Here is a 25,756-nt window from a genome sequence, read left to right as displayed (position 1 = left end):
CTTGGTTTGGCCCTCCCAGCCTCCCTGTCCTGGGGAGAACCACCACTGTGTGCTGCCGGGGCTGCCCTGCTCCCTGCGGGCATGGCACGAACGAGCCGTCGGGGCCCTCCAGTGCTGCTCTCTGCGGCGGGGCTGGAAGCCGAGGCACCCCGTTGACAGCTGCCTCACCGGTGGCTGACAGGGAGCATACATGTTGTGACTCCTAGTAAAACAGGAGGAGTTGGGACTTATGGCCTTTGCTTCCCAGGGTTATGCTAATTGGGTTGCGGAGAGCCAGGTTCCCCTCTCGGAGCTGCTTTCCAAACTGTGGGGATCCCTATATCGAGGTGAAATTAGAACAACCCAATGAACAAAAATGATACTGCCCTCGACACGAACTCCCCCAGCCTTGGGTAGTACGGGCAGCAAGACAGGCAGAGCTGAGGGCCAGTGACGCCATCTCCCTCCCACACACAGGGTCTTAAAAGAGGAGGAGGATGTACGGGAAGAAACTGCTTATGCCCTGCTAGCTGCCTCCTGGAACTAGATAAGATGCTCTGAGCTCCAGAAAAAGCCATCACAGACCTTTCAGCAACACTACGTTCAATTTTAATGTATAAAATGGGCTTTTCTTTGCTCTGTAGGGAGAAGCACAAAAGCAGCAGGTTGTTTATACTACTGAATAAACTAAATGCAGGTCTCTGAGGGATCTTACACAAACCACTTACCTTGAAACACAGCCCCACAGGAAAGTGAGCAATGGAGAGACACATGGTTAATGTTTTACCTCTTCAGAGCAGCATCCAAGTAGCTGGCTCAGCACCAGATAGCATTAGGTATCACGGAAGGTAGGGGCTGTGGTTATAATTCAGAATGTAGAAGTCAATTGTAAGGTAAAAGTAGCAGGACATTTGGGGTTGAAGTTTAGTGGAGCATGATGGAGTTAACCCTGAAGGCTGAGGGCTTAAATTAAGTCTTGAAGCTGAAGGTTAATTGTTAAAGTGAGAGTTTGGAGGGAAGCTGCATTTGTTACCAGGATGCACGCCACAGTGTAGTTTTAAAATAAAAATAGGAAGCATGGAAATCTTTTCTGCTCAGTGGCAGTTGGGCTCAGTAAAAAGCGCTTCACTTTCTCTGAATGCAGGTGAGAGACACTCTCAGCAATAACAGCAGAAGAATATTAAAGTCTGTTACATTTTTCATAGCTCCTGACATTTGCAATATGATTCCACTTCCTTGCCTTCACAACACTCCCCATGCCCAACAGATTTAGTGCAGGGGTGAGTTTTCTTCATTTCAGCCTCTGTAAATAAAGTGAGAGAATTATGCAGTTGCAGGAAAAATAGTTCCTTCCTCCTTGCTCTACAGCAATAGGGAAGAATGTCATGAAATTATGCCAGCCAGGCTTGCTGCAGAAAGGAGAATCAGGATGTAAAAGCTGAGGATGTTGTGTTAAGATGGCCAGTGAGCGTGGGGTTGTGGACTTTCAGAGACTGAGATCTTTGTGATTTCAGGTGGAAACCACATAATACCTTACAGCCTGTTTACATAGCAATTTTCTTTCCTATCCATAGGTCCCCTAATACCACAGATTCCCTGAAATGTCACCAGAAAGGGAATGAAGGGAAAATCCAGTGCTGGTACAGGGTTCCTGGTCACATAGTGGTTATTTTATCCAGTTTTCAATGTTCTGCCCTTCTTTCTTCCTTCTTTCTGTAACAACAACTACAAGTATTATCCCATGGCAGAAATTCTCATAGCCTGTTAAATTAGACAAATCTCCCACCATAATTTTTTTCTTTCACTTTCCTTTGCTGCACACCAGCTGTGGAGGTCCTCAATGCCATCTCCTTTTTTCTTTCACAGACCTCCCAAATGCATACATCCTCAATGAGTTTCCTAGGCCAGGTTGCGGAATAAAGCACAGAATAAGCAAAACCAGCAGCAGCAACAGAAGTATTTTCTGGGTTGATAAATGTTCTTCAGTCACTCACCACTTTGTGCCTCTGACAAATTGTCACCACAATGAGTAAATATTTTGAAATAACATACACATTTTAAAGGAGTATATAATTATGTGATCTGTTGATGTTTTGATAATTTTTCAGTACCAACCTCCTCATTGCTGAACTCAAAAAAAGGTGAAATATGAGGCATATCCAAAATAGCAAAAGGTGCAAAGTAGAATCTTGTAACAAAACAAACAAATGAAAGTCAGAAGGATTCATTTCCTGCGTTTTCTCCCCTTTTTTTTCCCATCACAATTGCCTTGAGAGTGAAAGGATCAATGATACTCTTCATCACTTGGAGGACAGACATCCCAATAAAGACAAAATGGAAGTGTGCTCTGATGATCAGCCAGCACATACATGTAAAAGAGAGCTCATTGGGGAACTTCAGCTCTCCCCAGAGCAAGGGCATATGGAAATGTTTGGGGAAGAGAGGAAAAGATGGGGAACCAGGGCTCATGGGGCACCTATCTGAAGTAGGAAAAAAATACTTCCTTACTGGCAGACTTTGCTTCTGCCTGTACAGATTTCTGAACAGGTACCAGTAGTGATGAGGGTGCAGGGTCAGGCCCTGGGTATTGTCCTTGTACAGTTTGACAGGAAAGCACAAGGTTCCCATTGCACAAGTTTTGTCTAAGGTACAAATCTGGTACAAACCTCTGCCTACATTGCAGGCAGAAAGGGTTGAATTATCATCAGTGATTCCAGGGGCTTGGGCAGTTTGGAAAACTTCTGGGACAACCTGGTCTTCTTCCACTTCTCCTAGGTCACACCACAGTCTTAGCTAAAACCTCTTCTCTCCTCAATGCCTTATATTCCCCAAACTTCCAATGTTTAAGCTTAGGTGAATGATCCTGGGCATTGTCATGGAAAGACACTTGCTTCTGCTCAAGCAGTACCAAAATTACAAGGTTGCCTAATGTTTGAGGTGGGAGGCCAAAAAGCCGGGGCAGTCAGCAGAGCCTGGCTGGTGTGCAACTGGTAGCAAGGCATGGTTAGTACAGGGTACACCCAGGCTTTCTGAGGGTCCTGGAAAGCTTGGCTCCAAATGAGAGAAGCAGAAACTGGTTTGCTTGACAGCTATGCGGAATATTGCATTGAGCTATATGTTGTTAGCAAATGTGATGGAAATATGGAAATGTCCAAATTGTCTCCTTTCTTGCTGTGGCCACAGAAACATGTCTGTCTCTTTTGGATTAAGGAAAGGAAAAAGCCGTGATCATAGAATAGTTGTGTTTTGAAGAGATCTATGGACAACATCTAGTCCACTCCCCTCAAAGCAGGCTGCCCAAGACTGAGTCCAATCAGTGATTTTACTCCACGTTTGTTTCCTTGGGATCAGCTTTCAGCATTTGGAAGCTGAAAAAGTGGATTTGTTTGAAGAGTTTTGCTTGGTTTGTTTTGTTAGAGATATGTCTGCATCATTCTTGTTTTGGAGGTCTTTCTGTGCACATGAGCTTAAAAATGTTCTCTGTCTTTGTCAAGCCTGCTGTTCTCTACTCATCTTTAAAGCAACAACCAGCTGTGTGTGTGCCAAAAGATTTTACTGAAAAAATACATAAAGCAGCAAGCAATCCAGTTAAGCCAATGAATGACAGCTCCACAACCTCAATCTAGAAAACACTGAAAGCTGCATCCAGATTGATTCTTAATTTGCCACCAAAATAAAGAAATAAATCAAGCCTTAAGCACCATGACGTTCATCAGGGAAACAAAAGCTAGTGCAGATTAGCAGCCTCCTCACTTGGAACTGGTGAAAAAAAAAATAACTGAAGCCTGACTCATAGTCTCAGCCCTTGTAACAAATCCAGATAACAAGGTCTGCTATATTTTGCAAACTGCAGGATACCAGGGATGGCAAATTTCCCTCAGCCACCCTGGATAGACTTGCGGCATGGACACCTGTCCCTGATCTGTAATTTTTTTTTTTTGCTTTCCTCAATCTTTTGGTCTTTTTTGGGCAGAGGTGCACCCAGGCCCATCCCACATGAAAACACGTGCTTATGAGAAGATCTGTTGTCTCTGGTTCCTGCCCAAGGCCTTAGTTTGGACAAAGGGCTCACTAGAAAGCTGTAGCTTGAGGGGTTCTGCAGCTGCTTTATCTCTTCCCAAGACTGGGCAATACTGTTCCCCTGATTTTTTGCTAATAGAAACTCCTTGCAGGCTTAGTCCACTGCCTTGTTTACCACTTCTTGGCTTTTCCACTGAATCCCAGAAAGAAACCAGACACACAATCCTAATGAAAAGCTCGGCATGTAAAGGGAGAATTTATATTTCACTTCTTGCCTTTGCTATTTGTTTTACAAGTGATTGCTCATCGGAAACCAATTACCCCAGAAAGGCTTGGGTTTGGTTCCCTACTGATGTTAGCAGGATGAATAGCCTCATTTACAATCTCTCAACTGGAAAACAAAAAGTAATGATAATTAAAAAAAAAGTCTTTTCTAATTCTCTCTGCCCCTGTTGTAATTCACAAGAAAATTAAACTAATAACTCTCTCTGTGAGTGTGTTATGCAGATGCCAGGAGTCAGGGATAAATGGATGAAACTCTCCCAGGCAAAGTCCCTGGGGAAGGAACCTCTGAGCAGACAACTGTTATGCCTTGCAAGATTCAAAGCTTTTCCAGCAATGCAATCTATGGAGAGAGGAGGCTGTTTAATTTTTCTTTCTTCCTTTTGTTTTTCACCTCTTTTTCACTTGAATTCCACCTGCAGGCAGCAAACAACTTCCATGATATTTTGCTGGGCTCGTTTCTCACTCATGTCCATTTCCTGTTTGCCTATAGAAGTCCTTTGTAAATAAAATTCTCCATGCCAACAGAATTAAGCTTTTCACAAGTGGCTCCCAGCGTGGTCTTTCTTCCTCATTTCTTCAGCAGACAGACAGTGGTTTATCAGACAGAAAGCCTTGGGGGAAGACATGAGGGTGCCCATTGTGTTCCCAAGCTCTGTGCTGTGATTTGTCCCTGCAACTCAGATCCAAGTTTTTACTTTATTTTTTTTCTTTTTAAAGAAGATATAACATTAAAACAAAGGCTGTAACTTGTTCCTGCTGGTCTCCAAGATAGGTGGAGCAGAAATGATCTTCTAACTCCTCTCTTGCAAGATTGGAAGTGTCTTGCTGGTCAGCCACGATACCCCATGTAGATCTACCCTGGTTTTCAGACACCACAACGCTGCACACAAGATGGCTCAGTAGACGCAAGCACAGCAGATAGGATGGTTTTGGTCCCAGTTGGGTGCTGGTGGTGTGCATCATGTGAGTAACATGGAGGGGGCACAATTTCACTGCAGATTTGGCAGCATGGGGTCTTCATGGATTCACATGATAACTGAGACTGAAAGGGATGCCTGGAAGTGATCAGGTCAGCGTTCTGCTCAAAGCAGGGTCAGATTTGATCCAACCTCACTAGGAAACTACAGCAGATATAAAACTTGAGCCAAAAGAGAGACAGAAAAGAGGGCATGAGGGTAGACTCCCACAGCAACAGGAGGAGCATTCTGAAATCTGTTCAAATATCAAAGGAACATGACCATCATGGTGAGCGCCATCTGACAGGCATTGAGGGAGTCAAATGGCTCATGTCATGTGGGACAACCAGCCAAGAGGACTCTTGGGGAACATGGGAAAAGGATTCAACCCCAGCTGTAGATCTCCTTATATACTGGAGCAACTACCAGATTATTTTGCAGGGGGAAACTAAGAGGAAAAAAAGATGGTTTAGGTAAGAAAACTGAATATAACATTGCATTTCCTGGCAACAGAAAATTTAAGCTTTAGTTTTAGGAACCGATTTCAGCATTACATTCCTGAAGTCTGGTCTTCTAGGGGGGACTCAAAGCAAATAGCAAATCTGTTCCTCTGGTTTCTGATAAAATGCCACTGACAGACAGGTGCTGGGCATGTAGGGCTTTATCTCCACTTCTGGTGAATGATATTAAAGGAAGATCAAGGAGGAGACTGGGGACAAGAGGGATCCTACAGCTGGGATTCAGCCCCAGGTCAAACTCCTTACATTTACGTACCTGGGTGGATATGTTCCATCTGTACTCAGGGGAGCTTTGGAGATTTAGTCAATACAGGCTGAAGAACTGCAGAGCAAGAGCAGTGATAAACTGGGTGCGAGAGAGCAGCGGCTCTTTGACAGAAAAATGAAGCCTAGAGCCCTCAGCCCTCACCCTTGGCAGTATGGAAAAAACTTTCTGTTAGTTAAAACACCAAGACGTACAGACATGGACTTAAGAGGAGACTCATCAAACCAGCCAGGCTTCCCTGTGATGCTAGAGTCTAAACTAACCTCTGAATTTCAGATAGACTTGGGCTGAAAAAATCCCTGTGTAGAGATCTGTGTTATTGTTTGCACCATGATGAACTCCAGTGCTTTATAGGGGAAGATTTAGATACAGAAATTCAGTGACTCATTGCAATAGAACAAAACAAATTCAGACAGATCATCTTTTCTCTGGGTTCACACAGCAATTTAACCCCAATTTTTCTATTTCACATGCAGCCTGCTATCACAGAGTCTCTGTATCCTGGCTTATCAGAAGTCCTACTAATGCTCATAATAATTTTCTTGATTGATGGTTGCTTTTCCTACTTCTCTTTCCTTCGTAAGATTTATTTTCTGTGCAGGAAAAATGTATGATAAGACATTTCTGGAGCTATTTAATGATATTTTCTGTTGTAGACATTATTGAAATGAACGGATTTGATGTGAAGACCTTAGTGACCCTTCTGGGAATCTTCACTCTCTCTTCATTTCTTCTGATGCATTTTTTCACCTGTTGTTGAAGATATTCCCAGCAATGAATTAAAATAAATATCTTATCACAGATGCCTGCAGATCCTCTGGATGTGTTTCTGATGGTTGAATGCACAAATGTTTTATTTTTCAATCCGTTTAACATGAACTTGTTTGCCCTGCTTCCTGGCATTAGAGAAACACTTTGAATTCCAAATGCTGAAATAAAACTCGCTGCTATTGTTTAAAACATGCAAAAATGTATCATTTATTCAAATATAAGATTTGTAAATCATTGAATTTCATGGGAGACGAATCATTAGTCAAAGTGCAGACTGCACTAGAGGTCATATTTAATTTATTTTCAAAGCCTTTATTCGTGCTTTTTAGTCCAGTGTGTCATAACTTATTCAATACACAAAGGTGTTTACTTATGTCTCACAATAATTAAGCTGATTAAGTCATATTATCACTAACAAGAAGCATTAATTCCACTTGAGTGAACACTGCAAACAGAGTCAGTGACATTTCCACCACTTAGATTGAAAACACATTATAGGCAAACTGGGGGGGGCAAAAGTTTCACTTAGCCCAGACCTGTTTCTTCATCCGATCTCTGTGGAGGCGTTGGCAACTGATGTTTTCAGAGCAGTAAAAAACCAGAAAAGGTGCAAAGGAGCAGAGAAAATCAACACATGACAATCATGCAGACCATTTTTCAGTGTGGCAGAGGCTAAATTATTGTGACAAAAACTAAAGGATATTTATTTCTACAAAACATCGACTGAGATCAAAAAGGAAGCAGAAGGAGGGGATCCAGCCAAGAAGAGCAGGTTGTTCTGTAGGGTGAGTCCCGGGAGATATTTAAGATACTGAGGCAATTTGAAAAGAAATCAGGATGGACCTTGGCCCAGTCCTGGCTACATTAAGGTGTGTTCATTCCAGCATCATCTTCAAGAGAGAAGGAGAGAAAAGAAAACAAAGTCCTAGCGTCTTTGGAGACTGTAATTAACCACTGAGTACCACAGATCCAGAGCCCTCCAAGGTCAGTGTGCAGACTCACACTGGTCCCCATGGATTTTAGCTCTGTCCTGCCAATACCAGTCCCTCTGGGGAGCCAAGACCACATGTATTCATGGCTCTACCCAGCCTAACCTGACTGCGTGCAGAGTGCTGTGTCCCCACTAAGCTTTCCTGGGGGCTTCACTGGCTGCTACTTGACTCCATGCATGGCAGACTGGAGTAGAGCTAAGCACTAGCCCCTCTGGGTCCTTTCTTTCTGGCCTCTTTTCTCTCTACCTCTGGATTAATTTTGTCTCTCTGGTATATGCTTTCAAGTCATTACAGAGATATAAGTAATGTTTCCATCCAAAGAGTCTATTCAGCAGTAGCAAGAACAGAAAAATCCCCTATTTGTGCTGGTGCCCAGAAGCACTATGCCTAGCATGGCCTGCAGCATTTTGCAGTGAACTGCACCACATGGCAGCTTTCCCACTGTTGTAGAAGCAAATCTCAAGCTGGCAGCAGGTCCCTGAAAGCCAGATTTGCCTCTGGATCTCCGAGAGAGCTGGAACATATGAGAGAGGCATATAGAGAGCGTGCTGTTGAGTATGTCTCCAAAGCGGCTCTCATGCCCAGTGCATTACCAGACTACTGAAACTAGCTAATGCTCATGAACTGTGCAGGAGTGTAAGCACAGGAAGAGTTGTAAAAATAACTGGTTGCAGGGCAAAGACCTTGCATTTTTAATGACACCCTGTCCCTGCGGGAGATCTTCAAAGGAGATCTGATCTATTAGATGGACAATTCTGACCAGGCATGCCCTTTGAAGAAGGGATAGTAGTGTGGTTGAATTAGGTTTAAGCAAGTGCTCTCTCCCTTAAAGCAAGTCCCTTTTTATTGTCCTTTTTATGGATATGTTGATTGAGAAGAGAGAATGAAATTTAGGTCTTGTCAGAGCAGGACTTCCTCCAACTAAGCAAAAGGAGATCCTCAGGGAATTTGGGGTGTTGGGGCTTGGGCTGGGCACTGTGTTGACCCTCAAATCCTTTTTGGAAGAGGCCTGACCTATATTATGGTGCAAACCTAGGGATCAGCAAGAGGCACAGATGTATGTGTAGGAGTTAAAAAAATGCCAACAAAATGCACTGGAGAGTGACACACTCATGGGGAGGTGGCAAAAGATGGCTGCTTCATTGTTCAACCTCATGAATTTCCAAGGACAGGGGCGCAAAGTGTCCATTTAAATGCCTATGTGTTTTGGGGCTCAATTTTGAGACCTCATTTTGGGATGCCACATCTGGCAATCTGATACAAAGTGCCAGCTCCATGCATTTGTTTAGATCCTGGATACCATGAAGCACATGTACTGAGTTCTTTTACTATGTGAGCTAAAACACAGCTAACGGCTTGGCCCTGCTGCAGGGAGGCTGAGCCCCTGTGGGCTTGCTGGAGAGGAGCTGCAGTCCTCTCCTAATGCTTGACCAGCACCACCTGAAAATGGCAAGGAAAATATTGCCAGAGCTAATCCAGGAGAGGGAGATGCTCACTGCCTCCACAGGGATTCAGGTCCATTTGATGCTTTTATTACTTCTTAAGGCTGTTATTAATTTTATTGTATCACTTCACATAATTCACTTGTTCTTTTGAAGCAGTGAAACAGTCTAATGCTGTGCAGGGGTCTTGGGCACTGGCTGTTTGGGGTTCTTTTTTTACCTTTAACACCCTGCAGAGACCATTGAAGAATGCACTCAGCAGCATAAAATCCTTCATCCTACTGTCTAATTGGGACAGGGAATATTTCATCTACTGACAGCCAGGCAGATGTGAGCTGGGACTGAAGTCACCAGAAGCAGTCAGGTCCCTTTCATGTCCAAAACACTGTCCTCCTGGGTCCCTGATGCCCATGGGGCCTTTTTGAGTGTTCCCTGCCCCCTGCTTCCACTAAAGAGCATGTTATCCACTTGTAGACAAGGTCTTTTCTGGGTTAATCCCAAAGCCACATTGCAGCCTCCCCAAGCCAGTCACTGAGCAAGCAGCGGGTAAGAGAAGGACAGCCACGGCATGGCCATCTCAGGACTTCATCCAAAGGTGAACCGCTTCCCACATCAAGTCAAGAGTCATCCCACTAGCAGATACAGGCTTGCCTATTCCCCGGTAGTTGATCCCTACACCTGGTACATATCCAGGTTATCTCTGCGACTCCTGAGGCAAGCTAGTGGGTGGTGAGCATCTAGGGGAAAGCTTAAATGAACCACAGAAAGCAAAGCACAATAACGACAATAAGCCATTATTGCCAGATCCAGCCCCTCCCACCAGCAGTTCAAAGCCCTTTACACCCACGTTTTGGTGCAAATCCCTGCAGTCTCTGCCCAAGCTGGAGCATGGGGCAAGGAGCAAGGAGCTGTGTGACATCTCCAGCACCCTGCTCATCCTGGCCATGACCCCAAAGTGCTTCTGAGTCCAGGGAGGGAGAAAAGGGGACCTTGAGCCCCCAGCATCTGGGTGAAGTGAACAAAATGAGCTCTCCTGGGCTGCTCCAGCAACTCAGGAGGCCAGAGGGACATGCCTGTCCGCTGGAGCTGAGAGCCCTGCTCCAAGAGCTGAGCAGTGATTCCTGCTGTCATGTGCATCTCAGGTACAGCCAGGAGCCAGGGTGAGCTATTAAAATACAATTTATTGGTACAAATCAGACACTATGAAACAAACTTGGTTTAGAAAGAGCTGTCATGTTCTGCACAGATGGATTGGAAATGAGCTGTCCCGTGACAGGTGCGATTGGCAATGCTAGCAGACAGACCGGGTGGACAGGTGTAGGGTGAGCAGGGCAGGGGAGTAGACTGTTCTGGGGCTGGAGTCCTGCCCTTGAGGGCTCCTGACAGCCAGTTAAAAATCCTCAAAGAGAAGCAGGGCGCAGTGGGAGATGTCTGTCCTATGCAGGTGAGGCTCCCAGTGCAGGGGCTACCTGAGGTGCTCAGGACTTGGGGAAAACAGATCCAGGTGAGGGCAGGGGGAGGAGGGAAGAGTTACTGTTACCTGTGCTGGGGCCCTTCCGATGGCTGGAAACTTTTGTTCAGATGATGTTGCCTTGGGCTAGAGAGTTACCCAGCGGGGCCTCACCTTGTACATCTCTCAGCTGCTTAAGCTAACAGCTCTTCTGGCCATCCAATCTGTGTGTGCTCCAGCCCATGCTGCTCCCAGTGCAAAGACTGGCTGTGTCCTGGACTTTGGGTCTCCAGCCCTGCAAGTGTCGGGTCAGGGTTTGAAGAGAAGCACCCATAATGGCTGGGTTTTGCACTCACTTCCCAGAGAAGCCAGACACCAATGGCTGCTCTGGACCTGCAACACATCCCACTGGATCTCGAGGACAGAGCAATGGTCACTGCCCCAGTATGTGGGGTCAGGCTTGACTGAACCAGGCTTGATCTGCATACGTTTTCCATGCCTACTGGGACAGAGATACAGGCATGCAGCTCAGTACATTCACAGAGCCAGACAAGACAAGGAAGTGACAATGTTTACAGAGATGAACAGTCCCTAAGGGGACATGGGAATGGGTAAACTCAAGGCAGATTTGCTCAAATCTGGTCGTATGGACCCCCAACAGCACCTGCTGCCAACACAGGTCTGCAGGATGAGATCGGAGAAATTCCCTCCTCCTGCCCATCCCTATGACTTCTCAGTCTCTTGCTCCTTAAATCCTTTCCCCACACTCTGGTGAGCCACTATCCCAGTGGCGGAAGTCCTGAGTGGTCCATACATGGAGCTGTGTGCTGCAGGTGGACCCAGCAGCTGAAATAACGCGAGTGATTCCCAGGGCCTTGGGCAGAGCCATCCAGGCCCAGTGCTGGTCACTATTTCAGGTTGTTGTTGATAACCACACTATCATGCATGTCACAGTAAGTTGTCGTCTTCTTCCTCTTGCCAAAGGTGGAGAAGCTGTTCTTGTTCTCCTGGCCTAGGAAGAGGGGCCCGTCTTTGCTGGAAAGCAGAGTGGGAGTGCCAGGGATGTAGACATTGTGCTGATAATCCAGGGCTGGGATTCGCCCTGGGTACAAGGGGCTGTACTGGGGTGTCCAGATGCTGTTGGTACCTGCCGAAGCCTTCTGAAACTCTGGAGGAAAGATGAATGTGAGACTGACTCAGGGGAGGTCACATCCATAGCTCAGTGGGACAGTGACATCCATGTGTCACCATCCTCCCTTCTGGGGCCTGGACACCCCTTCCATGCCACAAAACTCTACCACTGCTAGGAGCAGGGATGTGTCCCCCCCACTGCATCTCCACCAAGCGACAAGAGGGTCTGGTCTTCCCAGCCCCAGCACCCCAATACTAACCAGAGACAGGGGTCACCAGCGTGCACAGCCTCTCGTGCTCCTTTTGGAGGGCTCTGCGGATTTCCCCCACATCCTCCAGGCTCTGGGAGCTAAAGAGAGGAGACCGGTTCAAAGCTGCATTGGAGATGACCTCCCTGTCCCCACATCCCCCTTCCACCCGCTCCCTCTGATCCCACAGTGCTGGATTTGGTACCTCTTCAGAGCAGGCCGCTGCGTGCTTGGAGGCAGCCAGTCCATGTTGCGCTGTTTGATCTGGAAAACACAGGGAAGAGCAAGGCTGGTTATTGGGATCCCCTGTTAATCAGCCTTGGGACCCTCTGTTAATCAGCCCAGCCCTGCCAGCACAAGACTTCAGTAGCCAGGGATGCAGGACTCCATCTCCTCCTTTGTGGAGAAGCAAACAGTACATTCCCATTTTAGGGAAACTGAGGCAGTCTTGAACCAGCCTGTTCCCTTCTGGACTTTCCCCACTCTCCTGAGACACTGGGGTTGTCTGGGGCTTGCTCTCCATCTCTGGGAGTTTAATTGCCAAGGTCTGTCCTTCTGGGGAGAGAGAGGGGCTTTTCCTATTTCTGTAATTTTAAAAAGCCTTTTTTGCAGGTGCGATGGTAACTTAGCCCAGGTCTCAGGCACCAAAGGGTAAAAGGTGCAGAAATTAGCAATGTCCCGGGGAGGGGTTGCAAACAACTAGGGGAAAATCCCATTAACGTATTGGAGAAATGAGTCCAGTGGTGCAAGGAGATGTGCGGGAAGAGCCTCTTGGCAGTGAGTTGTGGGGTCTCCTTGGAAGGGCTGTTTTATTAAAAGTCAAATGTAAATGGATTAGACGCCTCATCACTCTCCATCCTTGTAATCATGTTTTGGAGAGTCTTTCATTTGGAAAATTAGACTTTCCTCATTTTAATACCTAACAAATGTTGACATCAATATCCCATCCCAAAGACCCCGCTGCCTCCACGCTGGTGCAGCCCAGTGCGGCACAGCGGCTGAGCCCGGGTGCCAGAACCAGAGGCATGAGCGGTGCCAGCGGGGCCAGGACCAGTCCTGGGTGCAGCAGTGGGACACTGCGGACCCCCGCCGACACAGGGGAAGCGGGGCACAGCAATGCTCAGGCTGTACCAGCGTGAATTGCTCACCCACAAGAAGCAGATGTCACTCCCACCATCCCACCTCCCCCGGGGCACCGGAGCATCTCCGTTGCCTGTAATGGATGTAAAAGGCAGCGGGAAGGGATTTCCTCTCGTCTCAACTGAGCCTAACACTCCCCCGGTAATTAGACCTGTCGGGAAGCTCGGTGGAGAGTTTCCTGCTGCCTGACGGCTCCTAATTCCCGCACTGATCAAAAGCGCTGGTTATTCTCTGGGAAAAGCTGTGCCTGTGGTTTCTCCCACAGCAGAGGCTGAGGGAGGGGGCTGGGGGGACCCATGGGGCACTGGTAAGCAGCACTGGGCATGGTGTTACCTGCTTGGATACATGGAGATGCTGGCCTGGCCAGGACCGCTTCTCTGGGTCCTTCTCGTTGTTCCGGAGCGGGCTGCAGGGTTTGAGAAACATGAAGTCACTCTGGGCAGACTCAGGACCGAGACAGACCTTGTAGCAGTAGCCTGGGGGGCCACCCTCGGGCACATCAAGGCAGGTGGCAGCCGTGGTCCCCGCGGGGGGCTGCACCGTCAGGTTGGATGTCTTCAGGCCATCAGGGGAAGATCTGGACCTGGGACAGCAGTGGCAGCGGCGCAGTGAGCAGCCGTCACCTTGGCAGGAGTGCTGCTCTCTGTGGCACCGAATGGCTGTGAGGATGAGGATGGCAAGGAGGAAAGTGAAGGAGATGGAGCCCAGGGAGACCAGGAGGTAGAGGGTGAGTGGGGAGGATGAGAAGGCCTCCGGGGGGAGACTAAACTCGCTGAAGTCAGAGAGAGTCTGAGGCATGGTCTCCACCACTGAAAGCAGGAGGGACACGGTGGCAGAGAGGGCTGGCTGCCCACCATCCCGCACCTGCACCACCAGCCGCTGCCGGGTTGCATCCTGCTCCAGAAAGGAGCGGAGGGTGCGCAGCTCGCCTGTGTCTGGTGCCACGCTGAAGAGGGTGAAGTCAGTGGCCTGGAGGAGCTGGTAGGAGAGGCGGGAGTTCAGCCCCGCATCCGCATCCACCGCTGACACTGTGCCCACAAGGTAGCCAGGCCCGGCTGATCGCGGCACCAGCTCAGTGGCCACGGAGCCGTTGTGCAGCATGGGGGAAACGATGACCGGAGCGTTGTCGTTCTGGTCCAGCACAAAGATGTGGACGGTGACATTGGCACTGAGTGGGGGGAAACCCGCGTCCTGTGCTTGCACCTGGATCTGGAAGCTGCGGATCTGCTCATAATCGAGGGAGCGCAGGGCATACATGTGCCCGCTGTCCGAGTTGATAGACACATAGGTGCCCACAGGCATGCCATGGATGTGCCCATCAGCAATGGAGTAGGACAGGTAGGCGTTTTGTTGGCAGTCGGGGTCCAATGCGCTGACGGAGCAGATGGAGGCTCCTGGCGCATTGTTCTCCATCACGTAGACGCTGTAGGAGGGCTGGAGAAAGCGTGGGGCGTTGTCATTCACATCGGACACCGGGACGGTGAGGGTGCTGCGGGTCAGCAGGGCAGGGGAGCCCATGTCCCGTGCTGTGATGCTTATGTTGTACTCGGGCACAACCTCCCGGTCCAGTGCCTGTGTGGTGACCAGTGTGTAGTAGTTGCGGAAGGAGGAGCGGAGCTCGAAGGGTACATCAGGGCCAACCTCACAGCTCACACGCCCGTTGTCCCCAGAATCCCGGTCCAGAACACTGATGACAGCGATGACAGTGCCTGGTGGGGCATCCTCCAGCACAGGTGTGGACACAGAGGTGAGGGTCACCTCTGGCGCATTGTCATTCACATCGAGGAGGTGCACAAGCACCCGGCAGTGCACAGCCACAGCTGAGGGTCCACGGTCCTTGGCTTGCACGTAGAGCTCATGGAGGCTTGCCCGCTCATAGTCGAGGGGGCCCTTCAGCAGCACCTGCCCACTCCGGGGCTCTACGTGGAAGAGCTCCCGGACGCGTGGTGGTGCGTGCCCACTGAAGGAGTACTCAATCTCCCCGTTGAGGCCCTCATCCAAGTCAGTGGCATTGAGCTGGATGACCAGGGTGCCGGCAGGAGCATCCTCAGGAAGGCTCACGCCATACGAGGGCTGGTCAAAGGCAGGCACGTTGTCGTTTGCATCCAGCACTGTGACGAGGATGTGAGCTGTGCCTGACCGCTCAGGGACACCGCCATCGAGAGCAGTGAGCAGCACCCGGTGTGTGCGTTGCTGCTCGCGGTCGAGGGCACGCTCCAGCACCAGCTCTGCAAACTTGCTGGCGTCACTGCGTGTCTGCACCTCGAGCGAAAAGAAACCATTGGGGCTGAGCCGGTAGGTGTGCACCGAGTTGCTACCCATGTCAGGATCCTGGGCGCTCTCCAGTGGGAAGCGGGCACCGAGCACGGCGGACTCGGCTACCTCCAGCACATACTCTTGCCAGGGGAAGGTGGGTGCGTGGTCATTGATGTCCAGCACCTCCACCTCGACGCGGTAAAGCTCCAGCGGGCTCTCGACGAGGAGCTGCAGGTGGAGCAGGCAGGTCCCCCTGGCCTCACACACCTCCTCCCGGTCAATCCGCTCGTTCACGAAGAGGATCCCGTTCTCCAGATTCACCTCCAGGTGCTGCCTGGCCCCGGCCCGCGACACGATGCGGAACCGCCGCGCCGACAGGGTGGACACGTCCAGCCCCAGGTCCTCGCCCAGGTTGGCCACGAAGGCTCCGTGCTCCAGCTCCTCCGGCACGGCGTAACGCAGCTGCCCGCCCGCTGGGCGCGGTGCCGGGGGCCCGGCCAGCAGGAGGAAGAGGAGGGAGCGGAGGAAGAGCTGACCCCGCCCGGAGCCTGGCCCAGCCCCCATGGCCCCGCAGCCCTCCCGGGGACGCGGGGTCCCACCGGCGCCGCCGCTCGCCTGTGCTCGCGCCTTGCGCTTCCAAAGAGTTTCGGGCTCCGGGGAGCGGCGGGGGAGGGCCCTGCCCGGAGCTGGGGAGGCCGAGCCGCGGCCACTGGAGGCCCCTTAACCCTTTCCCTGCTGGCCCCGAGGAGGGGATGCAATCCGGGACACGGTGCCACACCAGAATCAGTCTGCCGGAGCCGGGCGCACCTGGGGAGGGGGCTAGCCCCGGGGAGGTCCCGTTAACGGCGGTGGGAGCTCCAGCGAGACCGATCGCCGCCCGGGGCACCGGTATTACCCCGCAGACGCTGCGCTCGTCCCCGCGGTAGATTAAGAGGAGACCGGATCGCGGCGGCTGCCAAATCCCCCGCCGTGTCCCCCGCCGTGCCGGTCCTAACCTTTACCAGATGGTTAAGCCCCTCCAGACTTGATTACATTTCCCTGCACACCGTTTTCCTTGTAATGCGGAGTTTTTAATTACCGGAGCAGGGGGGGATTACAGCCCTGGATAAAGCTGAGCCCATCAGCGCGGAGGCACAGAGAGACACCCCACCCCCCCCCGCCTGCTCCCACCCCCGACACCCCGCCTGCCCACAGCTCCGCGCCCCTAATCCCGGTCCCCACCGGGCACCCCAGTGCCAGCCCCTTCGGGCTCTCGGGGCACGATCCCGCCGGAGACCCCAGGACCTGCCCCCCCTCCCCGCGGGCACAAACTTTCCGCCCCCCGCGGAAGGCGAGGGGGAGGCGGGCACGGACCGAGCCTCGGGTCCCCCACCGGCCCCCGGAGGGCGACAGACGGAGCCCCCTGCGACCCCCCCCTTCCCCTACCCGCCCCGGTACCGATCACGGTCCCTCCGCTGGCCGATCCGTTCTCCCCGCAGACCGATCTCCAGCCGCCGCCGAGATCGGGCAGCTCCTCCCGTCGCCTCCCACCGGCGCCGTCCCCGGGGTCGCTCGGTAACGGGACGGGGCGGCCGCCCCCCCCGCCCCGTGGCTGCCTAGGGCGCGGATAATCCCCTACCGATCTCGTTAAGGGCTCGGCGGGGGTCGGAGCGGCTTTAGCCGTGCAGTGATATTTCACCGCCTTTGTCTCTGCCTCCCGGTCCCCGGTGGGAAGAGAACCGCCGGCCCCAACCGGCCCCCCCCGCTCCCCACGGGGACCCGCGTGGGAGGCAGGATCCAGGGGCGACCGGAGGAAGGAGGAGGCGGCGGGGCTGGAGGGGTTTGCCGGGCTGGGGAAGGAGGATTTGGTCCCCTGGAGCGCAGCGCGACCCACGCGGGACGTGCCGCGCTCGTGGGGCCGCCGGTTCAGGAGAGGCGCGGGCAAGGGCGGGGTGGCGCCGCGGGGCGAGCAGGTGGAAGGAGCGGGGCGCCCGGGTCACGCGTGGGCTCGGGCCGCTCACGGGTGGAATCGGGACGGCTCCCGCTAAGTGAAGCCCAGGCTGCATCGGAAGCGCTGGTCACGGCCGGCGCGTCCCCCGCACCATCTCCCACGCCAGGGCCACCCCCGGCGCCGTCGTTGTCACACACACCCCCGCCCCGATCTGTTTTTTTTCTCATCCCGCAAACCTCCCCCCACCCCAGTCCCCGCGCTGTCCGCCCCTCCCCGCCCTGCATCACCGCCCAGCTCTGCCCCGGGCTGGGACCCCGGAGGTGGGAGGGCTGGGGTAGGGCTGCCCCGGGAGCCCCCCGAGGGCTGCTCAGGCCAGAGAGGGATCTGGAGGGGAAACACACTGGACACAGAGATTTACGGGGGTCTCGTTTCTCTCCCTCCTGTCCTTCCCTGTCTCCGACCAAGTGCGTTCCGGGAAATCCTCGCAGCCGCTCTCGCTCTTTTGTTTGATTCAGATTAGAATATTCATTCTCCCCCCTCCCACAGGTGCAACCTGCTGCCGGCAGGATCCGTGCCCTCCCCGGCCCCCTGCCCGGTCCTGCCTGCCCTTTCCCGACTCGGCGGTCCCCGTCCCCCCCCCCCCCCCCCCGCTCCCAGCTCTCCATCGCCGCTTCCTTGGGGGGATCCATGTGTCGTGTTCCCCCCCCCCCCCCCTTGCTTCCCTCCCCTAAGAGAGATCGCGGGATAGTCCCATCCTGTTCCTTTTTCTTACCTCCCCAAACCTTGGGGTCCCTTCCTGCCCCCCCCCCCCAGCCCCCATGATTCCAGGGGACCAAGGTCAAAAGTGAGGGGCTTGAGAGGGGGCACAGACTTGTTTCGAGGATCCCTTTCCTGAAGGAAATGACATAGGCTGGGGGTGCTGCAGAGGGATGGGGGGGATCCAAAAAAGATCCTTGTTTGCGGGGGTATAGCAGAGGAGGGTGAACAGCAGGATGGGGGAGATGGCATGGGGACAGTCCAGCACTCCAGCTAGCACCCCACTTCACGTCCTGTAGATTTTAAGTCCCCTCTTGTGGTGCAGGGGAGTGTTCAGCTGCCAGCCGTGTTCTCTCGGGGTAAGGAATCAGGACGCAGCTAGAAGCTTGTTTTTGGAAGACACTGGAAGCTAGAAGAAGGGGGGTGGGGGTGGTCTCTCTGAGATGTCTTGGCACAGGCAGGCGGGTGGCTGGTTGCCACAGGTCAGCACTGACATGCCTTGGCAAGGCCAGCCAGAGAGATCAGGGTGGGATGTAGCAGGAGATGCCGCACGTTGAGCAGCCTTGGAAAAGCCATGCAGAGAGCAAAGGGTTGGGGGGCCCAATCACCCAGCTGCCTGCAGGCACCGAACCTTGCCCAGCCACCACCGTCACTCTATTTTCCTGCCTGCTGCACTCTGGGGCAGCAGAAGGGTCTGCAAGAAAAGCTGTCCCTGCCAGATCACGCATCCCATCCCCCAGCTCCCCAAGGCACCCGTCTGCCCAGCCATGCATGTGGGTTCGCTGCTCCCTTCTTGCTCGAAGCGAGAGCAGTTACAGTTTGCAGTGCCCAAGAGGGGACCCATGGTGGGAGGGGGGTTGTCTCCTGACTGAAGATGAGAGCAGCCCTGGTCCCACGGCTGGTAAGTCACTCCCAAGTTGCTTGTGCAGGGTCAGGTGCCGGGGGCTCGGTCTTTGAAGCCACAAAGCTCTGCGCAGCAGGATGCCCTGATCACTGCTCCTTCCCCTCTGAAGCTTTGGCTCTCTGCCTTCCCTTGGGAGGAAAAACCAGTGCCCTGAAGGGGATGGTGGTCTTCTCCGTGTGTTTATCAGGGCTGGTGGGGCACTCTGCCTGCCCTTGGGTGCTGGGATGCAAAACATAAAACATACCCATTCTCCTTTCAGAGGTGCACAGGGACAGGATGAGAAGCTACAGGCATGAGCTGGAGAAGGGAAATTCTCATTAGGTATTAGGGAAAAAAATCTTCACCGTGAAGGTGGTAAAACACTGACACAGGGACCAAACTGGGGCAGGAATTGCCATCCTTGGAGATCCTCCTGATCAACCTGATCTACCAGCCTTGGTCTGAGCAAGAATGTGCCAGGGACCTTCAGAGGTCCCGACTGATCAAAGCTATTGTGTGGTTCAGAAAGCCCCAATCTGTAGCAACCCACCCTGAGCAAAGGTCAAGCGCTCACTAAGGCGAGGGTGCCCAGAGGTTTCAAGGGAGCACAGGTCCTGTGTTTGTCAAGGAGCCAGTTCTTTTCGCAGATGCCTTGCCCAGAGGTGGGGTACGGAGCAATGAAGGATGCTGGGCCTCCATTCCCACTGGAAGTCCTAGTCCATGGGCTCTGTCCTGCAACGTGCTTGAGTTGCCCAGCACCCTCATATTGCCTGGCAGCGGTGCAGGTACACCTTTTGCAGCAGGCAGGTTTAGACCCAGGGTGTGTCAGTAAAGTTGTCCTGAAGTTCCAGGTGGTTTGTAGGTGAGAAGATGTAGCTGAGGTGTCCAACTCAAGGGCCACTACTAGTAGAGTAAACTGGATTCTCTTGGCCAGTGACACATAGCAACACTTCCCCCAACTCCTCCTGCTAGGCTAGATGGAGGCTGAGACACAGGCCTAGCTCCACGTAGACCCTGCGTAGCTGTTATCTACTTCTGAGCATTTTCAGGACATGGGGGGGCAGTCCCACTCAGCTTCTGGGTGAGCCAGTTCTGGCTGCCTGTAGCACAGAGACTTCACTGGCAGCTCAGGAAGCCAATGTCTCTGCTCCTGCTTCAGTGTGGGATTTTCTTGCAAGTCCAAACCTACAAAGGGAGCTGCTTTCATGGCTGGTGTCTTGTTTCTCTTGAAGTAAGAGACCTTGGACCCACATCAGAAGAAGAGCTGGGTCCCCATCACCCTGAGAGCTGGGACTTGTACTGCTCTGGGTACCTTCTTAGAGGCTCCCCCTAAAATGTCCTGTGGGAATGTCTCCTCTCCCCTGGGAAAGACTGAGAAGGAAGGGGGGACAGTGAGCAGAAAAGCAAGGGTGGGCAACGGTGCTTGCATGGGGGAAGAGCAGAAGCTTTGGGAGAGAGGAGGTAACAGCTCTCCTCTGCCAGGCATTGGTGTGACTGATCTTGTGTCTAAAGTTTTGAAAGAAGATTAAAAAACTGATTTAAAAGGCTTGGAAAAATATCTTACAGGGAGAAGCATAAGTGAAACTGCCTGAACTATGTGCAAAAAGAAGCCAGAGGAGGTTTGGTGGCAGGACCAGCAAGGTGTCACAAGGAGGAAAAGCTGGGGACAACTTGACAGTTAAAGGCATGCAGACCCATGGCTTGAGCCAGACAGCTTCATGCACTGGACAGTGAGAGAGCATCAAGCTGTCAGAACTGTTGATGGTGTCTATGTCTCTTGGTGTCTTCAGATCCATGTGGAACAGAAGATGTGGTTCATCAAGCCCAGTTTCCCCAGTGTATCTTGATGAAATGGGAAGACTGGCCCTGGGGAGAACAGTTCCGATTGACCTCACCTCCTCCAGCATAGAAACCACTGCAGCTCTCCCCTCCATGTGGGTGATCCTACAAGAAACTTGACCTGTTTTTTCCTATGAGAAGAAGGTCCTGTAGCTACAAGGAAGTATCTTGTCAGCTGCCAAAGGGCTCCAGGGAAGGGGCCATAACCCTAACATAGCCCAAACATAACCCTAACAGCTTTCCTTGGCAGGACTCCATGATCCTGTGCTTAGATCCTGAAACCTCTCCTCTCCTCTCCTCTCCTCTCCTCTCCTCTCCTCTCCTCTCCTCTCCTCTCCTCTCCTCTCCTCTCCTCTCCTCTCCTCTCCTCTCCTCTCTTCTGGCAATGTGCTAAATAGCAGCTGGAAATGGAGTTGGGACCCCAACAAGGAGGCCAAGGGGTGGGAGTTGGGGTGGATGTTTCTTTGTCCTCTCCCCACACACGTCTTGCATCAATGCCTAAACAACAAATGAGTGCCTGCATTTCACTTTGAATTCCCACATCCCTTGGCTAGGTTGGTGGTTTCAGGAGGGAAAGGTAGAAAAAGGCATGTTCTCCTTTGTCCCCATTTCTGATTTTTAGCTTCTATGGAGCCATCCTGGATCTCTGGGGATGCATCTCTGGAGAAGAAATTCCAATTCTTCCAGTCCTGGAGAGATATGGGGATGTTCCCTGCTTCCACGTCCCCCCTTCACTTTATTTCCCTGTCCCCATTCCCAGGATAGGGACCACCTCTACCATCCCACCCTCCCCTAGCCTCTGCCCAGGGCTGTGTGGCCCCCTGAGACACCCCCAACATCCCCATCTGCTCCTGGGAGCTTTGCAGATCCTCCAGGTTTCCCTTTTCTCCCCCACCAGCCCTACTTCTTTCCTCTCTGTCTGGGAGATCAGTCATTGAGGGTGTCGACACGCACGCACCCGACTCCCCTGGGAGGACGGGGAGCGTGAAGCTGGGGGTGGTGTTCTACTGCGAGAAGGCAAAGCTGCCATCAGCAGGCGCTTTGATCTACAGACAATTATAGACGAGTGTAGGACCTCGCTCCACTCAGCCAATAAATAATGGAATTTGTGCGTTGACACAGACAGATTTCCCCCAAACTGTCAGAGAAAGGGAGACAGAGAGTGAGCGAACGGGAGCCCAAGCGGCTGGAGGGAAGGGGAGAGGAGCGGGCAGGGAAAGAGATGAGGAGGGCCTGTGGGAGAACAGGGAGAGGGGGCAAGGGAGGAAAAAAAGAACAAGTCTGGGGAGGCAGCGCTGGTGGGGGAAGCCAGGCAGGGAGGAGAAGGAGCCTAAGGACCACATATTTGTAGAGGGGAAGGAAAATCAAGACAAGAACTGTGGGTGGAAAGGGGGGGGGGGAGTACTGCATATGCAGCAGGCTGGAAGCAGAGGGAAAAAAAAAATCTGAAGGTGGAAAAGAAAGAGAAGGAGGAACAAAGGCATGGCAGTGTCCCTGGGGCTCCCCGCTGCCTGGCAGATCACTCGCTCTCTGAGCAGGGACCATATTCCCGCAGCGCCCCACAGAGCGGCCCTGACCCCCCCCAGGCGCTCAGCGCTGTGAAGCCGGTGACGGGGAGGCACGCGTGAGTTGGTGAAATGGTGCCACTGGTGTGCAGCCAACAGCAGAAATTTGCTCTGAGATCACAAATCCACGAAAAACCTCCTGCGGATGCCCTGTCCCCACGGTCCCCCGCTCTTCCGCATCACTCTCCCCATCTCCCCCTCTCCCTGATCCTTCTCCAGCCCGGAGCTGTTTGTTCTCTGGCTGATGATGTTTTTTTTTACTTTGCTCACAACAAAGAAATACCTCCCCTTTGCTCAGGAGCCCCACCACCGAGACCAGCAGAAACCATCCATCCTTCCAGCAGCCCTCCAGCCCAACCTGTCTGCGGCAGCAGATCCGACAGGGATGGGAGGGGAGCCACTGGGGCTGTCTCCTTCCTCCCAGTTTGAAGCACTCAAGGGCACCCTTACTCCCCTCTTGGCCCCACCTGTGGCTTGACCTGGCTCAGCCCTGAGTATTGAGTGTGCGGAGAGTGGCCCAAGTTGCTGAGGTGTCAAGGCCAAGCACCACTTCACTGTAGGTGTCCTCTGCTCCCTGCGTGGCCCTTTTCGAAAAACGGGTGTCCAAGTTTCTCATTCAAGCTCCAGATGGGGAGCAAACACCTCCCAGCCCAGGGACACCCCCTGCCAAGTCTTTACCTTCCCCTACCCCGGCCTTCCATCCCTTCCCGCTCCCTTCTGCGGAAACACCAGCTCCAACCAAGGGTTAGACCTTCACCCTTGCACAGATCGGGCTCTCCCCCAGGGACACCTTGTCCCACCAGTTGAGGAAAGCAGAACAGGTTACAGGTTGGGCCAAGGGTTGACTGATCGGAGTGACACTTACTTAGTAAACAGGGTGTCCATAGAGCTGGGGGGGACAGAAATTCTGGCTCCAGGGTTGTGTGGGATGGTGCCGCAACAGAAGGTTGGCTGATGGGGCATGGGAGACACAGGAGCCTCACAGCCTGTCCCCAGCAGAGCAGGGGTTTGGTGGTACAGCCTCCTGGCACCGCTGTGCTGGGTCAAAGAGAAGCAGGAGGGGAGCTTTTCGGGGATATCGCCCATGGATGTTGTTTAGCTTAATGATGGCAAACAGCAAGAACGGCAGCCTAACTGGGGCAGCAGTAGCTTATGGCCTGAGCAATGGGAGGACTTATACCTCTCTTTCGGGAGGGCGGGATGTAAAACTGGTGTAAATTGCTAAAAAGCTGGGTCTTTTTGCTAATAAAGTCACTGAAGCAGGTAATGATTCAGCTGGCCAAGGCAGAGTAATGCATGGAGCCAGGCTGGGACCCCTTCTTCTCCAGGATCACTCCAGGTCCCTGATCCCAGTCATTTTACTGGGACGGTGGGAATCCTAGGCTGTATTTGGCTGCTGTTGCTCTAGTCCCAAGCAGGACCAGAAGAGAGTGACGGGAAGGTGGGACAGCAGGGGAGGGCAGAGTTGAGGGGGTGCACAACAGCCTCCCAGTTCCCTCTAAAGGAAGGAAGAGGGGAAAAGCAGCTTCACGCTGTGGGTGTTGGCACTCAGCCCCTCTGCGAGGCTTCAGCCCTCCCTCCCAGGATGAGGCCAGGGAAGAAGACGGCTGGGAGAGAAGTGGTGGGGGCAAGATAGATTTGTGCTTTCTCTGGGCTCTGTTGTGATGCCCCAGTGCTTTTCCAGCAATGCCACCAATATTTAATGGGGTGCAGCCACAGTAGTCTGGCTCAGGCTGACCATGGCCCCTGGCCTGGCTGGGATGGAGGGGGTGCAGGCAGCTCTGCTGAACTGGGAGATCCTCCCCCCCGGTCCTCCGAGCTGCACGCCACAAGGAACTGCTCTGTGGCCAGGGCAGAGCTTTGCACCCTCTGCCCAGGTGCTGAGAACAAGCACCAAGCTGGCTCCAGGCACCTCAAAACACTTTCATGGTGAGACCAGGCAGGATGCCCCAGCCTAGATGTGGGAACCATGAGAAACATCCCTCCTTACTCCACCAGCTTCCAGTTTTAACCCACGGAAGAGCTGCACCAAAAGGGGCCACAGCTCCGGCAAGAGCGAAGTGGGAATCAGCAGGCACAGAGCACCCTGGCTCTGTTTGCTGGTGGGGAGAAGCAGGACGGAGAGCTGCAGAGCTGGGACCTCCCTCTCTCCAATTAAAACACCAAGCCCTGACCCACACAGGCACATCCAGCACCAGCAGCCTTAAAATTCAACATGGAGATGGAGAGTGCCAATGAAGAGTCACAGAGAACCGCTGCTCCAGCACTGGGGGCAGTGAGCAAAGGGTTAACATCCCACAGCAGCACTAAGCAGTGGTGGGAATAAAGGGTTAATGCAGTGGGTGCAGGGAATGTTATCTGTCTCTTCTCTAAATATTATTTCCTCCCATGAAACCAGCTTTTCATCCTTGGCTAGAGGCAGCTCCTGCTGCTGGGAATCCAGCAAGAGCTTGTATCTGCTGCAGCACACACCACTGCTCCCAGCAAACCGCCAAGACAAAGAGCCGCGCTCCCTGGCGAGAGCAGCTCCAGCGCTGGGACCAGGCAGCAGCAGTGCAGAGACACTGGGGCTTCAGCCCAGAGGATGCAGATGGCCTCGGCATGGAGTTTGGGTATCACAGGCTTTTTACCAAAGAGGAATCTCGTTAATGAAGGCCCTCTCCCACCCCGCTGTACCACGGAGGGGTTTCCTCCCCATCTCCCAGGATGGGGAGCAGCAGGCAGAGGCACTCGCACAGGCTGGGTCAGGCTGGGGCAGGCTCCAGCCCAGTGGCAGCCGGCTGCACAACCCCGGCCATCTCCCCGGGAAGGTTTTTCGGGGGCTGCCCATTTCACACCTCACCCCTTGGGTGCACTGGGATGGCCAAGAACAGCAGGATGCTCTGTGGGGAAACACAGGCAGCAGCCACTGGCCCCAAGGTCACAACCTGGGAAAGAGGGAGGGTGCGGGGCAGCCCCTGCCCCTTCCCCAGAAGCCCAAACCGAATTCAGGCTGCAGTGAGGGTCTGGTTGTCTGTAAAGCTGCTGGCTGGGATAAAATGGCTGCTGCTAAATCTTCTCTGAAATGTCCTAAACTTTCAATGTGTATGAAACCATGGCAGCATCCCTTTCACACCCCGGAGGGCACAAAGGCACAAGCGTCTTCTCTCTCCCATTCAGCCTGAGCCACGTGCTACAGTCTGAACAGCGCTAGGTACGTGGCTGGAATGAAAGTCGCCTTTCCAGCCCGTGTGCTCAGGGAGCATTTGCCGAAGTCAAAGGATTGCCAAGTTAAAAGGGTCAAACCTCCAAGGACAGTTGTATCTGAGTGGCTATATATCATTTCAATGG

The 25,756-nt window shown here is 52.8% G+C and overlaps 1 protein-coding gene across 1 annotated transcript; it reads right to left on the bottom strand.

Moving 5' to 3' along the window:
* Positions 1 to 10,456: 10,456 nt before the first annotated feature.
* LOC104022140 (protocadherin-10-like) lies at positions 10,457 to 16,500 on the bottom strand. The gene is made up of 4 exons (XM_009475820.2): positions 13,531 to 16,500; positions 12,263 to 12,321; positions 12,070 to 12,158; positions 10,457 to 11,846 (listed from the first exon to the last, which is right to left on the bottom strand). The coding sequence occupies exons 1-4, from the start codon at positions 16,015 to 16,017 to the stop codon at positions 11,587 to 11,589; spliced, it is 2,895 nt and encodes a 964-aa protein (XP_009474095.2). The 5' UTR covers positions 16,018 to 16,500; the 3' UTR covers positions 10,457 to 11,586.
* Between the last annotated feature and the right edge of the window lie 9,256 nt (positions 16,501 to 25,756).

Source organism: Nipponia nippon, unplaced genomic scaffold (genome assembly GCF_047370975.1).
Source record: "Nipponia nippon isolate SJK-2023a ecotype South Korea unplaced genomic scaffold, ASM4737097v1 scaffold_21, whole genome shotgun sequence".
NCBI lineage: Eukaryota > Metazoa > Chordata > Aves > Pelecaniformes > Threskiornithidae > Nipponia > Nipponia nippon.
This window is presented reverse-complemented; position numbering and strand designations above follow the sequence as displayed.

Bases quoted from the DNA above. Each gene is read 5' to 3' on its own strand.
- LOC104022140 (XM_009475820.2), bottom strand. From the start codon at position 16,017: ATGGGGGCTGGGCCAGGCTCCGGGCGGGGTCAGCTCTTCCTCCGCTCC. The intron at 12,322-13,530 runs GTAACACCATGC...TGTGTTTTCCAG, and splicing joins ATCTCCATGTATCCAAGCAG to ATCAAACAGCGCAACATGGA. The intron at 11,847-12,069 runs GTTAGTATTGGG...TCTTTCCTCCAG, and splicing joins GCTGGTGACCCCTGTCTCTG to AGTTTCAGAAGGCTTCGGCA.